The following is a 21845-nucleotide window of genomic DNA, read 5'->3' as shown; positions in this document are numbered from 1 at the left end:
ATCTAGTGGACTCCATCCCTTGAGTCCTAAAAACCGAAGAAGAAAGCTAATGAACAAAAAGTTGATGGTGAACAATGTGGACCCCCATGCATATGCATCAACTCATATATTTTTCTGCCCAGACGTTTTGCAAACACACCTGGCTACCTGTCATTATATTTAAGACGCAAATAACAAACTGCTCTTGAAAACAGTTACTTGTGAATACAGTTATTGGTTGAGGAAACAATTTTCTGCAGGTGTAAAAATTACATTTCTCAATACGGAAAATTCAGGTATAGTCAGTTTACTCATTAAGCCTTTAGAATTCAGTTTTGGCTCACCTCCTCTGAACAGGAGGATTCTTTCGTTTTTTGGTCCACAGAAGTTTAACCCTAAAGCAAGTGGTTCTTAAACTTTTTGGTTTCAGGGCCCCTTTATACTCCTAAAATCTACTGAGGAACCCAAAAAGCTTTTGTTTGTGTGGGTTATCTCTCCAAATATTTTAAAAAAAAAATTTTTTTTTAATATTTACCATATTAGAAATTAAATCAGAAAATTTAAAAATATTTACTAATTCATTTTAAGTAACAATGATAACCCCATTACATCAAACTTGTTAAATTAACATAAACATTTTAATGTATTTTATTTTCTAAAACAAAAATAATTTAGTAAGAATAGTGGCATTTTGTCACATTTTTGTAAATCTCTAGATTCTCGTATCTGCTTCTACATTCAATCTATTGTGGGTATGTTGTTTTTGTTGAAGTATATAAGAAAATCTGGTCTCTCGCTGATATAGCTGAAAACAACAACAAAAAAAGTATTTTAATAGTCTTATCGATAATTCTGCATATTCTGCTTTGATGCTACATGAAAACTTGACAACTTCCTTCCGAAGAGTACATTATGGAAAGTAGAAAAAAAGTAAATTTACTGTGGAGAAACCTGACAAATACTGCCTCAGCCACGTGATCAAGGTTAACATTAACGGTGATAAGTCATGATTGAGAATAGCATTTTATCTCTGTGATCTTCCTCCCCAAAACCCATAATCTCAGCCTAGTCATGAGAAAAACATCAGACCTCACAACTGAGGGACATTCTACAAAATACCTGACCAGTTTTAATCCTTGAAACTATCAAGGTCAACAAAAACAAGGAACATCTAAGAAACTGTCATAGCCAAGAGTAGCCTAAGGAGACATGACTAAATGTTAGGTGGTATCCTAGATAGGCTTCTGGAACAGAAAAAGAACATTAGGTGAAACCTAAGGAAATCTGAATCAAATACGGACTTTAGTTAGTAATAATGTATCAATATTGGTTCATTAATTGTATCAAATCTGCCATACTAATGTGTTACTAATAGAGGAAATTTGATGTGAAGCATATGGAAACTCTTTGTACTATTTTCTCAATTTTTCTGTAAATCTAAAACTGTTTTAAAAAATAAAGTCTACTTTAAAAAAATTTTTTTTAACTCGACAAGAGTAGTTTTTAAATGTTAATGACAATGTGGACTCTAAATCCCTATCAGTGGACTTTCTGAATTGTTATAATAAAATCCACTGGTCTTTCTTGAACTTAATTATTATTTTTTTTAATTGTGCTTTAAGTGATAGTTTACAAATCAAGTCAGTCTCTCATACAAAAATTTATATATACCTTGCTATATCCTCCTAGTTGCTCTCCCCCTAATGAGACAGCACAATCCTTCTCTCCACCCTGTATTCCCATGTCAATTCAACCAGCTTCTGGTCCCCTCTGCCTTCTCATCTCCCCTCTAGACAGGAGCTGCCTACATAGTCTCCTGTGTCTACTTAAGCCAAGAAGCTCACTCCTCACCAGTATCATATTCTTATAGTCCAGTCCAATCCCTGTCTGAAGAGTTGGCTTTGGGAATGGTTCCAGTCTTGGGCTAACAGACGGTCTGGGGACCATGACCTCCAGCGTCCTTCTAGTCTCAGTCAGACCATTAAGTCTAGTCTTTTCATGAGAATTTGGGGTCTGCATCCCACTGTTCTCCTGCTCCATCAGGGATTCTCTGTTGTGTTCCCTGTCAGGTAAGTCATCGGATGTAGCTAGGCACAACTTAGTTCGTCTGGTCTCAGGCTGATGTGGCTTCTGATTTATGTGGCCCTTTCTGTCTCTTGGGCTCATAATTACCTTGTGTCTTTAGTGCTCTTCATTCTCCTTTGCTCCAGGTGGGTTGAGACCAATTGATACATCTTAGACGGCCGTTTGGTAGCACTTAACACCCCAGCTGCCACTCACCAAAGTAGGACGCAGAATGTTTTCTTAATAGATTTTATTCTGCCAGTTGACTTAGATGTCCCCTGAAACGATGGTCCCCAAACCCCCACCTCTGCTATGCTGGCCTTTGAAGCATTTGGTTTATTGAGGAAACTTCTTTGGTTTTCACTTAATCCAGTTGTGCTGACCTCTCCTGCATTGTGTATTGTCCTTCGCTTCACCTAAAAAAGTTCTTGTTTACTGTCTAATTAGTGAATACCCCTCCTCTCCCTCCCTACTCTTGTAACCATCAAAGAATATCTTCCTGTCTGTTTAAACTATTTCTGGAGTTCTTCTAATAATGATCTCATACAATATTTGTCCTTTTGCAACTGATTAATTTCACTCCTTTCTTGCACTTTAAATGGATCTTTTGCCATGTATGATTTTGTAAGAGCATGCACTGGTTATTGAAAAATATTGGTTCAATGAGTTAGGCAGACCTTCTAAATGTTGACACATTTAATTATATAATATTAAAACATTGCATTTGTTAATATCACCGTTGATCTCATCAGAAAAACAAATACTGAGAAACTGTCAAGCTCATGGTACTGGAAACTAGTTTTCCAAAATTCTAATTTTCACTTGTATGCTCAAATTTTGTGACTGGCAACAAACACTGTCAGCTGTTTTCCTTGAAATGATAGTCTTACTGTGTTCATTTTTGAGAAAATGCCTGCCAAGTCTGAATAACCATAATCTGCTGGTCACTTGTTCTTTCAAGGTAAAATGGTGCTCCAAGAAAAAGGTAGCTAGTACAGCTTGCAACTCAAACAATTGCACAAGTGTTTTTCTTCAAAACAACCACTGTATTTTGTATACAGTAGAAGTGCTTTCTGTGTTGTCATGGATTGAATTATGTCCCCCAAAAAATGTGTGTATCAACTTGGTTAGGCCATATGTGGTTGTCCTCCATTTTGTGATTATAATTTTATGTTGGGAAGATTAGGGTGGGATTGTAACACCACCCTCACTCAGGTCACCTCCCTGATCCAAGGTAAAGGGAGTTTCCCTGGAGTGTGGCCTGCACCACCTTTTATCTCTCAAGAGATAATAGAAAAGGGAAGAAAGAAGAGAGTTGGGGGTCTCATACCACCAAGAAAGCAGCACCAGGAGCAGAACACGTCCTTTGGACACGGGGTCCCTGCGCCTGAGAAGATCCTCGACCATGCGAAGACTGAGGACAAGGACCTTCTTCCAGATCCAACAGAGAAAGAAAGCCTTCCCTTGGAGCTGATGCCTTGAATTCGGACTTCTAGCCTACTTTACTGTGAGGAAATAAATTCCTCTCTGTTAAAGCTATCCACTTGCGATATTTCTGTTATGGCCGCACCAGATAACTAAGACATGTGTACCTTGCATTTCATCACAAGGAATATAAAAGAGAAGTGTTCTCAAGGGTCAAGATTTAACAAAATTCATAATTTTACTGCTTCATCAAGGACATTCTTAAGTGGAAAAGGATTTTTTTTTTTTTTGGTAAATGTTTATTGTTAGTGTGTGGCAGTGAAAAAAAAAATACACTTGGTGCCACAACTTTGATTCATGCAAAGACACCAGCAGTCTTACCCACCATTGCTTTTGCACCATTACTTCAAAACTCACCGCAGTTATTGGATACCAAGGGTGGAGGTAGAGGGACAGGGGAGTTTTTGCTTAGGGTGCATTGAATATACATTAATGGTGGTAGAATAATTTGGAAAGTATAGTGAAAATGGTTACACAACTTCAAGAATGTAATCAATGTCAATGAATTATACATGTAGAAATTGTTGAGCTGTATATGTTTTGTTGTATATATTTTCACCAAAAATTTTTTAAAGGGAAAAAAAAAAAAACATAACTCACCACAGTGAAGAAGGCAAAAAAAGTTCTAATATTATTATACAGAGTTTTGACTTTAAGGACACCTGAAAGAATCTCAGGGACCCCTAGAAGTCTGCAAATCATTCTTTGAGAACCACTGACTGATGTAACCATATTTCTGACTTCCCTACTACCGTCCGGTTGAGCCAGGTAACTGTGCCAAAGTAAAGAAAGGAAAAACGAAAGCTTGTGTCATAGCCACAGAGATGAGCCTGTCTCATTTTCCTTTACCACAGCTCTGATATGAAGAGAATGACAGGGAGCACCAGCCATCCAAACTTGCTCTTCTTTACCCTTCCTGCAGTTCTCTAAGACAGTGCTTCCCAGCCTTTTTCCCATCATGGCAGGGAGACATACCGACAATATTTTTAATAAAGGGTACAAGGATGAGACTGCCTAAGCCTTGAGGTCCCTAGCCTAAAGATGCAGGCCCTATACTACTTTTAGGAGGACAGAGGGGTCTTTATCAGCCCCCATTCCCAGTTGGGTGTGCCAAGGCACACAAATTGGGCAGTTCTATCCTAAGGTTCTCAGCATGGAGTGGGGCTCTCAGGACTGGAAGGTGTCTGTTTCCCAGCCAACCTCACGCTCCATAAAAGGCTCAAAAAAACCAAGCCAAACTCATTGCTATCAAGTCAATTCTGACTCATAGCAACCTTATAGGACAGAGTAGAACTGCCCCACAGGGCTTCCAAGGACCAGCTAAGAGATATGAACAGCTGACCTTTTGATTAACAGCTGAGTGTTTAACCACTGGGCCACTCATATGTGGGAATTCACAAAGTACCTGATTGCAGTTCATGGTCAATATAGAGTTTTATTAAAAATTTGAAAGAGAACTTGTTCAGGGCATTTTCACATATAGTGTACTGATTAAGAGTGCAGAATCTGACTACCAGACTACCAAGGAGTTCATGTCCTGGCTCTGCCATTTACTAACTGTGTAACCTTGGGAAAGTAACAAAACATCTCTGTGCCTTAATTTCCTCAATTACAAAATAGGGATAATAATAGTGCCTACTGATTATAAGTATTAAATGAGTTAATACATATAAACCGCTTAGAATGATGCCTGATACATGGTAATGTTATCTTACATAGGTGCTATAAAAAAAAAACAAAAACCAAACCCAGTGCTGTTGAGTCGATTCCGACTCAGCGACCCTATCGGACAGAGTAGAACTGCCCCATAGAGTTTCCAAGGAGCGCCTGGCGGATTCGAACTGCCTACCCTTTGGTTAGCAGCCGTAGCACTTAACCACTACGCCACCAGGGTTTCCATAGGTGCTATAAAAAACCCCAAACCCACTGCCGTGGAGTCAATTCCAACTCAATAAAAAAATCTCCTAATTGGGCTCCTTCTCTGAGCATGACAGTGTCAAATTACACATTTGCAAATACACAGAATCCTGGAGATACCAAGAGGCTAGATGTTAACCTGCAGGATTCCTGATCTGAGGAAATGTGCTGGTGGGGGGGGGGGGGCGGGTGGAGTGAGAAAGGGGGACCAAGAGGATGTTTGCAAAGAGGGGACTGTCCCAAATTTTTTTTAGTTTTACTTATGGCATACATCAATGGCTTCCAAGTAAAACCTCTGTTACCTTACAAGGATACTAATAGATTTCTCTCTAATGTATTTGTAACTTATTGTATTTATAAATTATTTTTTTCTTAGAAGGTGCCACGGCCCCAAAATAATAGTCATAGACTCTCAACCCATCCACTCCTTGCCAAAGGTGCTCCCTGGTGGTATCAGGATGGTGGCTCGGTGAGTCTCAGGCCTTGAGAGCCTACCAGAATACCAGGACACGCAATCCACAGCTGGGACTGTTCCAATCACACTGTGGACCTTTACCTTGAGCCACATGTGTTTTTCCTTTACTGAACAATTTTTGGCCACTATTTAACCTTGCTTGTAAGATCATTATAACTAATTAAGAGTTTTAGATTGTATCTGAAGCTGAATGACTTCAAGGGTCCTCTTCACTAAGTATTCAATATCCAATTGCTACAGTTTTATAAGGTTGCAAAGAAGGGCAAAATCATCATAACAAGATGAACTGACCATTTAAAAATTCAGTATTCCTTCAAACATCCGTTACAGCTAACCCGACCCGTCATGTCAATATCCTTTGTCAGTCACTGAGTGGTTGTCTGACGTCTGTCGTACGCATTTCACGATTAGAACATAGATAAAAGGTAAACCCATACACTGAAAAATGGAGATCTGGCCAACTTGAAGAAGTCAACAAGGATAATGACACTAGAACTTCAGAAGAAAATAATTTAAATATTAATGGAATGAGAGAGGAATTTGGAAAAACTGATGAATTCCTTCTATATCTTTATAAAAATTATTTTCGATGTGACTGAACAACCATACAGTGAAGGATGTCATATTACCTTAAAATTTTGTCAAGAAGGTTATACCAAAAAACAAATAGTTAATTTGTTCAATGTTTATTTTAAGAGTTCAGTTCATAGTTTCTTTTATAGTCTGTATTTTGTTGACCAAAAAAACCCACTGCTGTCAAGTCAATTCCGACTCAGAGCGACCCTATAGGACAGAGTAGAACTGCCCCATATGGTTTCCAAGGAGTGCCTGGCGGATTTGAACTGCCGACCTCTTGGTTAGCAGTCGTAGCACTTAACCACTACGCCACCAGGGTTTCCTGTATTTTGTTAAACAAGAAAAAAATCACTTATTTTTATGAATGTTATTTTCATTTCCAACCTTCTTCCCTACTACCCCCATACTACAAAGATTTTGGTTCCTAATAAGTGGCCTTTTCCCAGTACTAAGATTCCTCAAATAATGAGCATATATAAAATATAGATAAATACTCTGAATCTGCTCCAAGAGAAAATCTTTTCTTTACTATCGCCAGATTCAACAGGTCTGTCCTCTCTTTTTCCCCTCTAGTTCCCATCTGTGTAATAACAGTTGCAGATTAAACTTAAAACTTACACATTTGCACTGGTTAAATCCGTTGCCATTGAGTCAATTCTGACTCATAGCGACCCTATAGGACAGAGTAGAACTGCCCCATACGGTTTCCAAGGAGCACCTGGTGGACTCAAACTGCCGACCTTTTGGTTAGCAGACGTAGCTCTTAACCACTACACTACCAGGGTTTCCTTGCACTGGTTAAAAAAAAAAAAATAGCATTGGTTAGAAGTAATTAAATCACTAGCTTTTAAGAAAATGACTTATAAAATGGCTGGCAGGTATAAAGATTTTCTCTTCTCTTTTACTGAAAACAATTCTTCTTTAGTTACCTAAAAGTTGAGATAAATTAGAGACCAGCTAGAATGATAATTTACACATGTAAATCAAGGAACTATGCTTAAAGTTATGTGTCTTTTACAAGACAGAATTCATATCTACAAAGAATCTGCAGTCAAGGTCTTTCTCACTTATACGAATGTGGATGTATATACATTTTTTTCTCTACTGGATATATTATTTATTATGTAATATAGATATCACAGTTAAATGAAATTCACTTTCTTTGACCCTGGTTCCAACAGCTCAGATATTGTGGCAATAACAAATAGGCTGTGAAAGTGAGGACCGGAAAGTTACTACTTCCTTGGATCATGGTAATATCACTTCATCTTCCTTTTCCCATATAATAAGCGCACCTCATACCTTTTTTAAAAAATCCTATATATTTGACTTTCACAAAATATCCCTAAAACTGATTTTATTTTTGCGTTCAGCAATAGTTGACAGTCCTCTGTTTCTAATTTTGTTTTAGGGCCCCTCTAAGTGCAAATTCTGGGCCCAATGTCTATAAAAAGCATGAGGAATGTACAGATGAGTATTTCCCTTAATGAGACTTTTAAATCAGTTCTGACTCTGTGGATAGTATTTTAAAATCTGCAGCAGGCAGAGAGGAGAAGGAAGTATTTTAACATGTGAAAAGGCCAACGAGTCTGGACGTGCCTGGATACTTACTCTCTCACACAGCTCTTCAAATGTGCAGTCGGCAACGGTTCCACAAGCTTTATTCAGCCGCAGCTCTCTGCCTTGCACTTTTAGAATCCTTGGTCTAGTTACTATGGGAACATGAACAAAGACTCAATCTTGTCTGGATAATTACTATAAAATTCATCTCTTACAGATAGGAAATGCATAGCTTGATGAATAATAGCACATGATTCAACACATAAATTAGACAAAATGCTGATACAATGACTGCCACTTGAGTGTGGCATCAACCCATATACAGCAATGGAACTTATTAATTGGTCAGTGGAGATTGGGCATTGTGTTCTAAATGTATTCTCTTTCAAGAGAAATTAACTTACGTACAATCATTTTGTTTCTGAGCCAGCTCATCAAACAACTTATCCATGACAGCCTCCACATCAGCTTCACTTGTGCTACAGTGAAAAGAATAATAGAATATGAAATTAATAACACTTGAAGCCAACATCAAACAGCTGCCTGAGCCTGCTTAGCTTTTTGCCCATAAAAAAAAGAGAACAGGATGTTATGCTCTAAATACAAACATTAGATTTAGAATACACTTAAAAGCAGAGAATATTAACTCTCAGGTAGATGATTCTGCCTTATTTGCATACACTGAAAGACTTCTGTGCTTCTAGCTGTTTCCAGTAATGAGACGATACAGGCAGAGTAAATCCATTAATACTATGTGTACACAATGAGAAGAAAGGCTCTGGCTCTCTCTTGCATGCAAAACAAGAGCAAATAGACAAGGCAGTCAAGCATCCAGCAAAGTATCCTTTGAAATCTCTACTGAGAGGGTACATGTGAAATTAAATAGTGAAGCTGCTTTAAAAAAAAAAATCAAGTCAAGTCACTGACTGGGAGGATCAAACATTCAGAATTAAAATATAAGCTTCAAAATACCAACTTGATCTGCATATCAATAACTTTATCAGACTTCTAGTATAAGGACAATTGTAGACCACACAGTTTCTCTCAAAAGTGTCCTTGTTGGGGATTCGAGAAAACTCTCTCCTTCTGTGATGCCCATTATCACGGCCATTATGAAGTTAGTCTCATCACAGAATCCTTTGTATTCTAATTAGAAATCACCATATGGTTTAGGGAACCCACATACATAAATGTGATGATGCTGTGGCCTTTTTCCTCTCACGTTTTTTTTTTAAAAGAGGGGGTTGATAAATTAACACAGTCAATAAAGTAAAATAACTGGCAGAAGAAATACATGCTGTTAAACAAGAAATTTCAAGTGAAAATGTAAGTTTAACTCTACATCCAAACTTATACAGGATGACCTGCCAATATGCTTAATTTTGACACATGGATCATTCTTGTCTAGGTGTGGAAGCAATTAAATTCTGGACATTCATCTTAATAAACCCTTATTGAAAATTAATATGGCAGATTATTTTTCTTTACATTAAGCTTAAACTGAACCAAAATTAATTTCTCCCTTGAGATAATTAGCAGGTGGCAGATATTTAACACATGAGCACCTAATTCTTCAAATGTTCTAGAATAAATGCCTTTAAAATGCAACAAAGCACATAGTCATTATGAAGAATTTGGAATTTTCATATTCCAACTCCACACGACACCTCAAAGGATCTTAAAAACATCATTTGCAATGTAACTTTACATGGAAAATGCTATTTGATTTACATAAAACCTCATATGATATTTGAATTAAGAGCAGCATTAAAGTAATGATAATACAGAAAAATTGATTAAGACCTAAGTGGTTAAGACAAAAGACCCTTCTGCCAAAAAAAAAAAAAAAAAATTAAAGGTATAAAGAATATAAAGAAGTCACACAGTCAGGAAAAATATCAATGACCATGCCAAGCCAATGTATGTTTAGATGGCTTTGCCAACATCATTCCTGAGAATTCATTTCAAAACATCTCTACCTGGGAGTGGCAGCTTACACAAGCACAACCACTGGAGAAGTGAGCTGCTTTTTAAAGGATATAGAAAGGAGAGGGCAAGGCCAGACCCCAGGATATCTGCTGGCTTTGGAAAGCAAACGGTTCCTCAGGATCGGCATGTTACGCAATACCAAGGAAGAACTGAATTCTGAAACATAACCAACACAGAAGACAATTGCCTGAAGCATATTTGAGGAATAAACAATTGCTTACAAGCTCCTCAATGGTAATTGCTTGTTTTTTCTCTATACTACTTTAGATAAAGTTTTACAGAACAAACTAGCTTCTCATTAAACAATTAATACATATATTGTTTTGTGACATTGGTTAACAGCCCCACGACATGTCAACACTCTCCCTTCTCGACCTTGGGTTCCCTATTACCAGCTTTCCTGTCCGCTCCTGCCTTCTAGTCCTTGGCCCTGGGCCAGTGTGCCCTTTAGGCTCGTTTTGTTTTATGGGCCTGTTTAATCTTTGGCTAAAGGGTGAACCTCAGGAGGACTTCGTTACTCAGCTAAAAGGGTGTCGAGGGGCCATACTTTCCAGGTTTCTCCAGTCTCTATTGGGCCAGTAAGTCTGGTCTTTTCTTGTTAGAATTTTGTTCTGCATTTTTCTCTAGCTCTGTCCAGGACCCTGTATTGTTTTGTTTTGTTTTTCTTCACATTTTTTTAAAAATTGTACTTCAGATGAAGGTTTACAGAACAAAGTAATTCCTCATTAAACAGTTAGTACATATATTGTTTTATGACATTGGTTAACAGCCCCACAACATGTCAACACTCTCCCTTCTCAACCTTAGGTTCCCTATTACCAGCTTTCCTGTCCCCTCCTGCCTTCTAGTCCTTGCCCCTGGGCTGGTGTGTCCCTTTAGTCTCATTTTATTTTATGGGCCTGTCCAATCTTTGGCTGAAGGGCGAACCTCAGGATTGACTCCATTACTGAGCTGAAAGGGTGTCCAGGGACCAGACTCTCAGGGTTTGTCCAGCCTCTGTCAGGCCAGCAAGTCTGGTCTTTCTTTTTGAGTTAGAATTTTGTTCTATATTTTTCTCCAGCTCTGTCTGGAACCTTCTATTGTGATTCCTGTCAGAGCAGTCAGTGGTGGTAGCTGGGCACCATTTAGTTATACTATACTCAGTCTGGTAGAGGCCATGGTAGATGTGGTCCATTAGTCCTTTGGACTAATCTTTCCCTTGTGTCTTTAGTTTTCTTCATTCTCCCTTGCTCCCAAAGGGGTAAGACCAGTGGAGTATCTCAGATGGCTGCTCACAGGCTTATTAAGACCCCAGATGCTACTCACGGAGTAGAATGTATAACATTTTCTTTATGAACTATGTTATGCCAATTTAGCTAGGTGTTCCCTGAGACCATGGTCCCCATAGCCCACAGCCCAGTAATTCAGTCCCTCAAGGAGCTTCCATCACCTTTCCTTGGATAAGTTGTGCTAGCTTCTCCATTGTGTACTGTCTTCCCTTCGCCAAAGTTACCACTTTTCTATTGCCTATTTACTGCTTTTCCATCCTCACATCTCCCCTCCCTCTTAACCATCAAAGATTGTTTCTTTTTGTGTGTAAACCATCATGAGTTTTTATAGTAGTGGCCTCATACAATATTTGTCTTTTTGTGATTGACTTATTTTACTCAGCATAATGCCCCCCAGATTCATCCATGTTATGAGACGCTTTACATACAGATTTATCATTGTTCTTTATCATTGCGTAGTACCCCACTGTGTGTATGTACCATAGTTCATTTATCCATTTATCTGCTGATGAGCACATACATTGCTTCCATCTTTTTGCTATTGTGAACAATGTTGCAATGAACATGGGTGTGCAAATGTCTATTCATGTGACGGCTCTTATTCCTCTAGGATACATTCCTAGGAATGGGGCTGCTGGATCATATGGTATTTCTATTTCTAGCTTTCTAAGGAAGCGCCATATCATTTTCCAAAACGGTTGTATCATTTTGTGTTCCCACCAGCAGCGCATAAGAGTTCCAATCTCCCTGCAGCCTCTTCGACACTTCTCATTTTCTGTTTTATTGATTCTTGACAGTAATATCAGGGTGAGATGGTATCTCCCTATGGTTTTGATTTACATTTCTCTTGTGGCTAGTGATCTTGAGCATTTCCTCATGTATCTGTTAGTGGCTTGAATATCTTCTTTGGTGAAGTGTCTATTCATTTCCTTTGCACATTTTTTAACTGGATTGTCTTTTTGTAGTAGACATGCTGGATTTTCCTGTAGATTTTAGAGATTAGACCTTTGTTGGATTTGTCATAGCCAAATATTTTTTCCCAGTCTGTGGGTTCTCTTTTTACTCTTTTGGTGAAGACCTTTGATGAGCATAAGTGTTTAATTTTTAGGAGATCCCAGTTATCTAGCTAATCTTCTGGAGTTTGTGTGTTGTTAGTTATGGTTTATATCCTGTTAATGCCATGTATTAGGACCTCTAGTATTGACCTGATTCTTTCTTCTATGACCTTTATAGTTTTTGGTTTTATATTTAGGCCTTTAATCCATTTTGAGTTAGTTTTTGTGTATGGTGTAAGGTATGGGTCCTGTTTCATTTTTCTGCGGATGGACATCCAGTTTTGCCATTTGTTAAAAGGATTGTCTTTTCCCAATTTGATGGAATTTGGGCCCTTGTTGACGATCAGGTGACCATAGGTAGATGGATTTATATCTGGGTGCTCAATTCTGTTCCATTGGTCAATGTATCTGTTGTTGTACCAGTAACAGGCTGTTTTGACTACCATAGCTGTATGGTAGGTTCTGAGGTCAGGTAGTGCGAGTCCTCCTACTTTATTCTTCTTCTTCAATAGTGCTTTACTTATCTGGAGCTCTTCCCTTTTGATATAAATTTAATGATTAGTTTTTACTTCTCTTTAAAGAATCCTGTTGGTACTTGGATCAAGAGTGCATTGTAATCGTAGATTGCCTTGGGTAGAATTGTCATTTTCACAATGTTGAATCTACCTATCCATGAGCATGGTATGTTTTTTGGTTTCTTGCAGTAGTATTTATAGTTATTTTTGTATATCTTTTACATCCCTAGTTCAATTTATTCCTAAGTATTTTATTTTGAGGGGGGGCTATTATAAATGGGTGATAGTGATTTCTTCTATACACTACACTCTGGTATACTATATTAGAAAAATGTTGCCTGACTAAAGCTTAGTCAGGTCACATCTTCCTTTGAAATTATTATATGTGATTTCACATATAAAGAAATCATATGTAAAATTATAAAACTATTTTTATTATAATTATTATCTAATAACAATGCTATAATATGATCACAAAAAGCTTACTTAGAAGTTACAAAATACATAATAATAATTTTAATGGTGTTAGGTGGCCTAATAATAAATATTCATAAAAGCAGTTTTATGTAACTTACAAGTGAACAGACTGCGACCCATCTTTAAACCAACTTGCACCTAATCTCAGGGAGTAAGTTCCACTGCTCTCCTAGGGGACAGGAACCTCATCTTCATATTCTGTCTTAAAAGCATGAGGGGGCAGTGTATGTTTGTTTTTTGAGTTTTTTTTTTTTTTTTAAGATGTATGTATATTGATATAAAATAAATCAGGATGCCATGAAAGAAATCTTTACCGGAAAGGAATATACTCATAACCCCTTACAAAATGACTTGTAAGAAAACATTAATTGAACCAATAGAGACTATAGGAACCCCCGAGACTATCGCCCTAAGCTATCCTTTGAACTTGGAACTGAAGTGACTCCTGATGGTTACCTTTCATCCAAATAATAGTTTGGCTTATAAATTAAACAATATCATCTGTGAATATAGGACTGCTTTAAATAATCAACTATATGAGATCAAATGCTCAACATTTACCCTGAAACAGAAATGAGAAGCTAAGGAGGGGCAAGGAAGCTACATTAATGGAGACAGAACAAAAAGAACAGAAATAATGAGAATGTTGACACATTCTGATAAAGGTAACCAATGTCATGGAACAAGTTGTATAAAAATTGTTAATGGGAACCTAATTTGCTATGTAAACTTTCAACTAAAACACAATAATATTTTTTTAAAAATTAGTCTTCTCACTACCTACAGACTGGGAAAAAGTTTTTAGCTATGACATTTCCGATCAGTGCCTGATCTCTAAAATCTACATGATTCTGCTAAAACTCAACTGCAAAAAGACAAATAATCCAATTAAAAAATGGGAAAAGGATATGAACAGACACTTCACTAAAGAAGACATTCAGGCTGCTAACAGATACATGAGGAAATGCTCACAATCATTAGCCACTAGAGAAATGCAAATCAAAACTATAATGAGATTCCATCTCACTCCAACAAGGCTGGCATTAACCCAAAAAAACACATAATAATAAATGTTGGAGAGGTTGTGAAGAGACTGGAACATTTATATACTGCTGGTGGGAATGTAAAATGGTACAACTACTTTGGAAATCGATTTGGCGCTTCCTTAAAAAGCTAGAAATAGAACTGCCATACAAGCCAGCAATCCCACTTCTTGGAATATATCCTAGAGAAATAAGAGCCTTTACATGAACAGGTATACGCACAGTCATGTTTATTGCAGCACTGTTTACAATAGGAAAAAGTTGGAAGCAACCAATGTGCCCATCAATGGATGAATGGATAAATAAATTATGGTATATTCACACAATGGACTACTATGCGTCAATGAAGAACAATGATGAATCCATGAAACATTTCATAACATGGAAAAATCTGGAAGACATTATGCTGAGTGAATATTGTATAAGACCACTATTACAAGAACTCGAGAAATAGTTTAAACAGAGAAGAAAATAATCTTTGATGGTTACAAGACGGGGGAGGGAGGGAGGGAGAGAGAGGGGTATTCACTAATTAGATAGTAGATAAGTTTTATTTTCGGTGAAGGGAAAGACAATACACAATACAGGAGAGGTCAACACAACTGGGCTAAACCAAAAGCAAAGAAGTTTCCTGGATAAACTGAACGCTTCAAAGGCCAGCATAGCAGGGGCGAGGGTTTGAGGACCATGGTTTCAGGGGACATGTAAGTTAACTGGCATAATAAAATCTACTAAGAAAACATTCTGCATCCCACTTTGGAGAGTGGCGTCTGTGGTCTGAAAAGCTAGCAAGCAGCCATCTAAGATGCATCAGTTGGTCTCAACCCACCTGGAGCAAGGAAGAATGAAGAACACCAAAGACACAAGGTAATTATGAGCCTAAGAGACAGAAAGGACCACATAAACCAGAGACTACATCAGCCTGAGACCAGAAGAACTAGATGGTGCCCAGCCACAACTGATGACTGCCCTGACAGGGAACACAACAGAGAACCCCTGAGAGAGCAGGAGAGCAGTGGGATGCAGGCCCCAAATTCTCGTAAAAAGTCCAGACTTAATGGTCAGACTGGGACTAGAAGGACCCCGGAGGCCATGGTCCCCAGACCTTCTGTTAGCCTAAGACTGGAACCATTACCAAAGCCAACTCTTCAGACAGGGATTGGACTGGAATATGGGATGGAAAATGATACTGGTGAAGAACGAGCTTCTTGGATAAAGTAGACACATGAGACTATGTTGGCATCTCCTGTCTGGAGGGGAGATGAGAGGGCAGGGTGGGGTGGGGGAGGGCAGCCAGAAGCTACCTAAATGGACATGAGGAGAGAGAGTGGAGGGAAGAAATGTACTATCTCATTAGAGGGAGAGCAATTAGGAGTGTATAGCAAGGTGTATATAAATTTTTGTATGAGAGACTGACCTGATTTATAAACTTTCACTTAAAGCACAATAAAAATTAATTTTAAAAAATTAGTCTTCTCACACTCCACTCAGATTTCATATTTCTCTATTTAAGAGGATGTGTCACTTAGAGTTCATTAATTTCTTTTTAAGGATGAGAATTAGAAAAGATGAGAAATTAAAACTTGTCTGCCTATACTGGCCTAAAAGATTCAGAGTTTTATTTCTTATCCAGATTCATATCCAGTTTACACATTTTTGAGTATGTCTTTTAATTCTAGTGAAAATTTTAGATGATTCTGAACTATTTCAATGTGTCACACTGGGAATAACAATACAATCATTCGTTAAACAACTATGATGTAGCAAGTAATTTATGTACATCACACCCACCTCACTATATTACATGCATTATTATCCCATTTTTAAAAAGAGGAAACTGAGATTTAGAGAGTTAAGTCACTTATCTAAGATCTGAAACATAAAATTTTCTGTATAATATAAAGTATGGTAAACAGGACACATCAAACTGAGAAACACAGTGGTAAAATTTATGGTTATGATTAAGATCCTCAATGTATAGTACTCTAAGTTCCTACAAATAAAAAACGTGAACATTTCAATAAAAAAGAAAAACAGCAAAATACCTGAACAGGCATTTCATAAAAAGCTGAGTGAGCAAGAAGCATATGTAAAATCATTCATTCTCACTAGTAATAACAAATACAATGTAAAATCATGAGAATGCCATTCTTGTATCCAAACCAGCAGAGATAAGGAAAAAAAAAAATATCCCAATCATGCCCGGGTACAGAGAACAAAGACCCTCTTTTATGCACTGTTGGGAGGGGTATAAACTGGCAGAAGATGTCAGGGCAATCAGATAATATATATAAAAGCCTTGAAAACGTGCACACCATATCATCCAGTTATTCCACTCATTAGAACTTTGCATATGAAAATAATAATGGTTAACTACTACAAAGATGTTCATTGTGACACTACTTTTAACATGGAAAAAGAATCTAAATATGCAATGATGGAGAATTTAATTGAGTATACGTGGATACATACTCAACCAAATTCTCTACCATTGGATAGGAAGCCCTGGTGGCGTAGTGGTTAAGTGCTACAGCTGCTAACCAAGAGGTCAGCAGTTCAAATCCACCAGGGGCTCCTTGGAAACTCTATGGGGCAGTTCTACTCTGTCCTATAGGGTCACTATGAGTCGGAATCGACTCAACGGCACTGGATTTGTTTTTTGTTTGGTACACTTAGATACATCCATACAATGGAACATTATGCAGATTTTTAGTGTAACTTTTCCCTCTTGTCCTGGAATTGCAGGTAACACCTAAAGCTGATGGCTAGAAGTGCTAAGTACTTCCAACTTTCTAAAGAGAATCCCCAGTGAGCCACCAATAACTGGATCCAGACTCTTGTTCCCATAGTTAAATAAGCAGGAGAACCAGCCCTAACTCAATCACCACTCCTCCTCCAACATTCCTTACTCTTCACTCACCACGGTATTTTTATAAGGAGAGCACCAATGAGAGGAAAAGGAATAGGAGCCACTGTCCTTTAAGTCCAGTATTTGTTTTATGAGTCTTTTCCCTCTCCTCCCCCTGGAAAAGAAGAGGATGATTTACCCTCCTTAAAGACTAATGGCAAGTAAAATTTTGCTGGAGATAATTTAGAAAGATGTTTACCTGTGTTTTATTGACTATGCGAAGGCATTTGGCTATGTGGATCATAACAAATTATGGATAACATTGCCAAGAATGGAAATTCCAGAACACTTGTGCTCATGAGAAACCTACATGTAGATCAAGAGCAGTCGTTCAAACAGAACAAGTGGATGCTGCATGGTTTAAAATCAGGAAAGGTGTGTGTCAGGGTTGAATCCTTTCACCGTACTTATTCAATCTGTATGCTGAGCAAATAATCCGAGAAGCTGGACTATATGAAGAAGAATGGGGCATCAGGATTGGAAGAAGACTCATTAACAACCTGTGATATGCAACGACACAACCTGTTTGTTTGAAAGTGAAGAGGACTTGAAGCACTAACTGATGAATACCAAAGATTATAACCTTCAGTATGTATTACTCCTCAACACGAAGAAAACAAAAATCCTCACAACTGGACCAATAAGCAACATCATGATAAGTGGAGAAAAAGCTGTCAAGGATTTCATTTTACTTGGATTCACAATCAATGCCCATGGAAGCAGCAGCCAGGAAATCAAACAACCTTTTGTATTGGGCAAATCTGCAAAAGACCTCTTTAAGATGTTAAAAAGCAAAAATGTCACTTTGAGGACTAAAGTATGCCTGACCCAAACCATGGTAGTTTCAATCACCTCATATGCTTGTGAAAGCTGGACAATGAATAAGGAAGACAGAAGAAGAATTGATGCATTTGAATTATGATGCTGTCAAAGAATACTGAATAGACCATGTACTGCCAGAAGAACAAACAAGTCTCTCTTGGAAGAAGTACAGCCCAAATGCTTCTTAGAAGCGAGGACGGCAACACTTCAACTCACTTACTTTGGACATATTATCAGGAGTGACCAGTCCCTGAAGAACATCATGCTTGGTAAAGTAGAGGGTCAGCAAAAAAGAGAAAGACTCTCAGTGAGATGGACTAACACAGTGGCTGCAACAATGGGCTCGAACATAGTAATGATTGTGAGGATGGTACAGGACCAGGCAATGTTTTGTTCTGTTGTACACAGGGTCTCTAAGAGTAGGAATCTACTTGAGGTCACCTAACAACAACATCAAAGACAAGTGACTGGGGAGAAGAATTCTCTAAAACAATAACTTGGAAAGATTAGGGCATGCTGGAAGAAAGAGAGACTGGAATTGTTTTCCTTAGTTGGATGGGCAGGACTTTAGTAGACTGGAAAAGCAGGAAGTTGGGAGGTGTGATACTGAGCCAAGATGAAGCAAGCCAGTTTTCACCAGTGAACCCTCAAAAGGCTTCGCACTAGCTACCAGATACCTACCAGAAACTGACAGAGAACAGAGCATGAGGACAGGTATGTGCAAAGGGCCCCTATCAGCTAACACAGCACAGATCTGCCATCTCAGATTCCTGTCAGGGATTGGCAGACAGGGAACACAGGAAATCAGCTTCGTGGAGCTCCCAGTAAGAGACAGAGCACCCGGTAACCAGCGAAACACACATTCCTACCCACCATTCTCTCCCGCTGCTCAACCTCTGAGCTTCCTGGCTGGATGCAGTGGCTCGACCAGCCGGGAAGTGCAGGATCTATCCCACTTGGAGTCACCCTGCCCACATTAGAGATCAGCGGACACGGAGTATAGGAAAGTAGCTTCGTGAAGTTCCCAACAGGAGACAGAGCACCCGGTAACAAGTGATATACATTTTCCTAAGCCTCCACCCAACTTCCCCTCCCCACTTTGGCCTCCTCTGCTTTCTGCCAGCCAGTCTCTTGGCCAGGAGGCAACTGCTTTGGCCTCAGGCCCCTTGGATTTGCCCCACCAACACTGGTCAGCCTCCTGAGCTGGTGTTGGTTCTTTCCATTTCTTTTGGTTTCTTCTGTGCCTCCCACCACCTTCCCCTCCTTTCTCTGGAACACCTGGCTCTGTGTGCCATCCTTGCTTCTTCTCAAAAGGCTGTGAAGCCCTGCATGACTGGGGAACCACTCCCCCGGCCGGCGACACCATACTAGTGGGATTCCTGATTTTTGGGGGTTTTTTTTGCTTGATTCATTTCGCTTTGCTTTGTTTTTTTTTTCTTTTCGTGGCTGGGGAGCCCCTTCTAGCCAGCCTGCACTGGATGGCTTAGCAGCCACTCCCCCAATCTGAGCAGACAGGATCCCTGGGGGCATTTCTTTTTTTCTTTCTTTTTTCTCCTTTTTCCCTTCCTTTCTTCATTTCTCAGTTCTCATCTCTCTATACTTACCTTCATTTCCTGTCTCCTAACTACCTGTTGCTGTGTGACATCTATACTCCCTCTAGCCAGGCTATACTGAACAGCCTGGGAGCCACTTCCCCAGTCTTCGTGGCCCCACTGGTGGCGTTCCTGGGGGGGAGGTCCCCCCCCTTTTTTTCTTTTCCAAATTTTTATCTATTTTTTTCCTTCTTCCATTTTTCTCTTTTTTCCTTTTTGCTTTTCTCAATTTCTCGGTTTCTCATCTCTCCACTCCAACAGGATGCTCCCTTAGCACTTTTTTCCCCCTCTGTTTGTTTCTTTGTTTTTGGCTCCTGTTTCTTTCTCCTCCCTTTCCTCTTGCCCATACCCCTATTAGCTCCACACATCACAACCTCACCCCTCTTTCCTGCCTACCTGCGCCATGCATCACACCCTCAAGCAGCACAGACATGGCCTACTGGAACCTGCCCAGCACTGATTCCTAGCCCGCCCTGTCAGCCCTAGTACATGACACAAACAACCCATCCCAGCCCCTTCCCTTCAGCTAGACATGCCCTGCTGCACCACAGCTGTGTGACTGGCCCCACTCATTGGACAAGGAGGTGCAAAGTATCATGACTACAGACAAGCAAAAAACAAAGAATGTACAGCCCGCCTGCTCAGACATAACCAAGTAAAACAGAAAAGCAGGACAAAACAAATCTACAATCAAGAAATGAAGAAAATAACTATTGAATGTCCCGAAGAAAGCATATATCAAAACACATTAAAAAAAAAAAAAAAGGATAGTTCAAGTAGGATCCAAAATAAAACACCAGATAACTTACCAGTAGAAGAAAAGGTACTAGAGCTACTTGACAGGGAATTAAAATCTCTAATGTTCAGAGCAAGCCAAGAGCTGAAGCAAAAAGGAGACAAAATGAGGAAAAAATAGACAAATTTATACAAAAGGCAGACAAATTCATGGAAAATAGAGACAAAAGAATGGAAGAATTCAGGAAAATATACAGGAACAAAATGCCAAAAGAAATTCACAACTAGAAATCACACAAAAACAACAATTCGAAATCCAAAAGACAAACAACAAGATTTCAGAAGACAGTGTCACAGAAAGGGCTGAGAGGCAGATTTGATATGATGGAAGACAGGATCAGCAAATTGAAGACAAACACTTGGATACAACTCTGTTGAGGAAAAATCAGAAAAAAGAATGAAGAAAAATGAAGAAGCCCTGAGAATTACGTGGGATACAATCAAAAGCAAAAATTTGCAAGTGATCAGAGTTCCAGAAAAGGGAGAGAAAACGGAAAACACAGAGAGAATCATTGAAGGATTGCTGGCAGAAAACTTCCCTAATATCAAGAACGATGAAACGCTGATGATCCAAAAAGCTCAACGAATCCCATGTAGGATAGACCCCAAAAGAAATACACTAAGGCGTATCATAATTACACTCGCTAAAACCAAAGACAAAGAAAAAATCCTGTGAGCAGCTCAAGAAAAACAAAAGTCACATACAAAAGAGAAACAATAAGGCTGAGCTTTGATTATTCAGCAGAAACCATGCATGCAAGAAGGCAACGGGATGACATATATAAAACCTTGAAAGACTTTGGTTCACATATGATGGTGAAATTAGGGCATTTCCAGATAAACAGAAATGAAGGGAATATATAAAAACCAAACCAAATTTACCAGGATTATTAAAGGGGGCCCTTTGGTCTGAGAACAAACAACATCAGACCACAGCCTGAATCTAGGATGCAGCCAGATACCAACCTAGGAAATGAACTCTCAAGGACTACCCAAACCAAAAGAATTGCAACAAGGAACCACAGAGATTAATCTGTAAATGACAACAATGTCATAACAATAAAAGAAGGAATAAACAGTGTAGGTACAGAATTTTCTAATGGAGAGGAAGGCAAGGCGATACCCGGTACTAATAGACTCGCTCAAACTTAGGAAGATAAGGGTAAATTTCAAGGTAACCACAAACAAAGTTACCAAACCTACTCATCAAAATAAAGAAGGAAAAAATAACGTCTCAATAAAAACAAAATCTACAAAAACAGAAGAAATGAAAAAGATATCCACAAACAAAAGGAACTCAGCACAGGAGAGTAAGAGGAACAAAA

The 21845-nt window shown here is 38.8% G+C and overlaps 1 protein-coding gene across 6 annotated transcripts in view; it reads right to left on the bottom strand.

Annotated features, from left to right (window-relative positions):
- AFG1L (AFG1 like ATPase) overlaps window positions 1–21845 on the bottom strand; it is a 280634-nt gene that overhangs the window by 57560 nt on the left and 201229 nt on the right. For all 6 annotated transcript variants that reach the window (XM_064289510.1, XM_064289507.1, XM_003404306.4 and 3 more), the window contains 2 exons: window positions 8465–8535; window positions 8108–8208 (listed from right to left, as the gene is read on the bottom strand). In XM_064289510.1, the coding sequence (XP_064145580.1) occupies window positions 8108–8208; window positions 8465–8535 (172 nt within the window). The remainder of the gene's footprint in view (window positions 1–8107; window positions 8209–8464; window positions 8536–21845) is intronic.

The sequence above is a fragment of the Loxodonta africana genome, chromosome 1 (genome assembly GCF_030014295.1).
Source record: "Loxodonta africana isolate mLoxAfr1 chromosome 1, mLoxAfr1.hap2, whole genome shotgun sequence".
Classification (NCBI taxonomy): Eukaryota; Metazoa; Chordata; class Mammalia; order Proboscidea; family Elephantidae; genus Loxodonta; species Loxodonta africana.
This window is presented reverse-complemented; position numbering and strand designations above follow the sequence as displayed.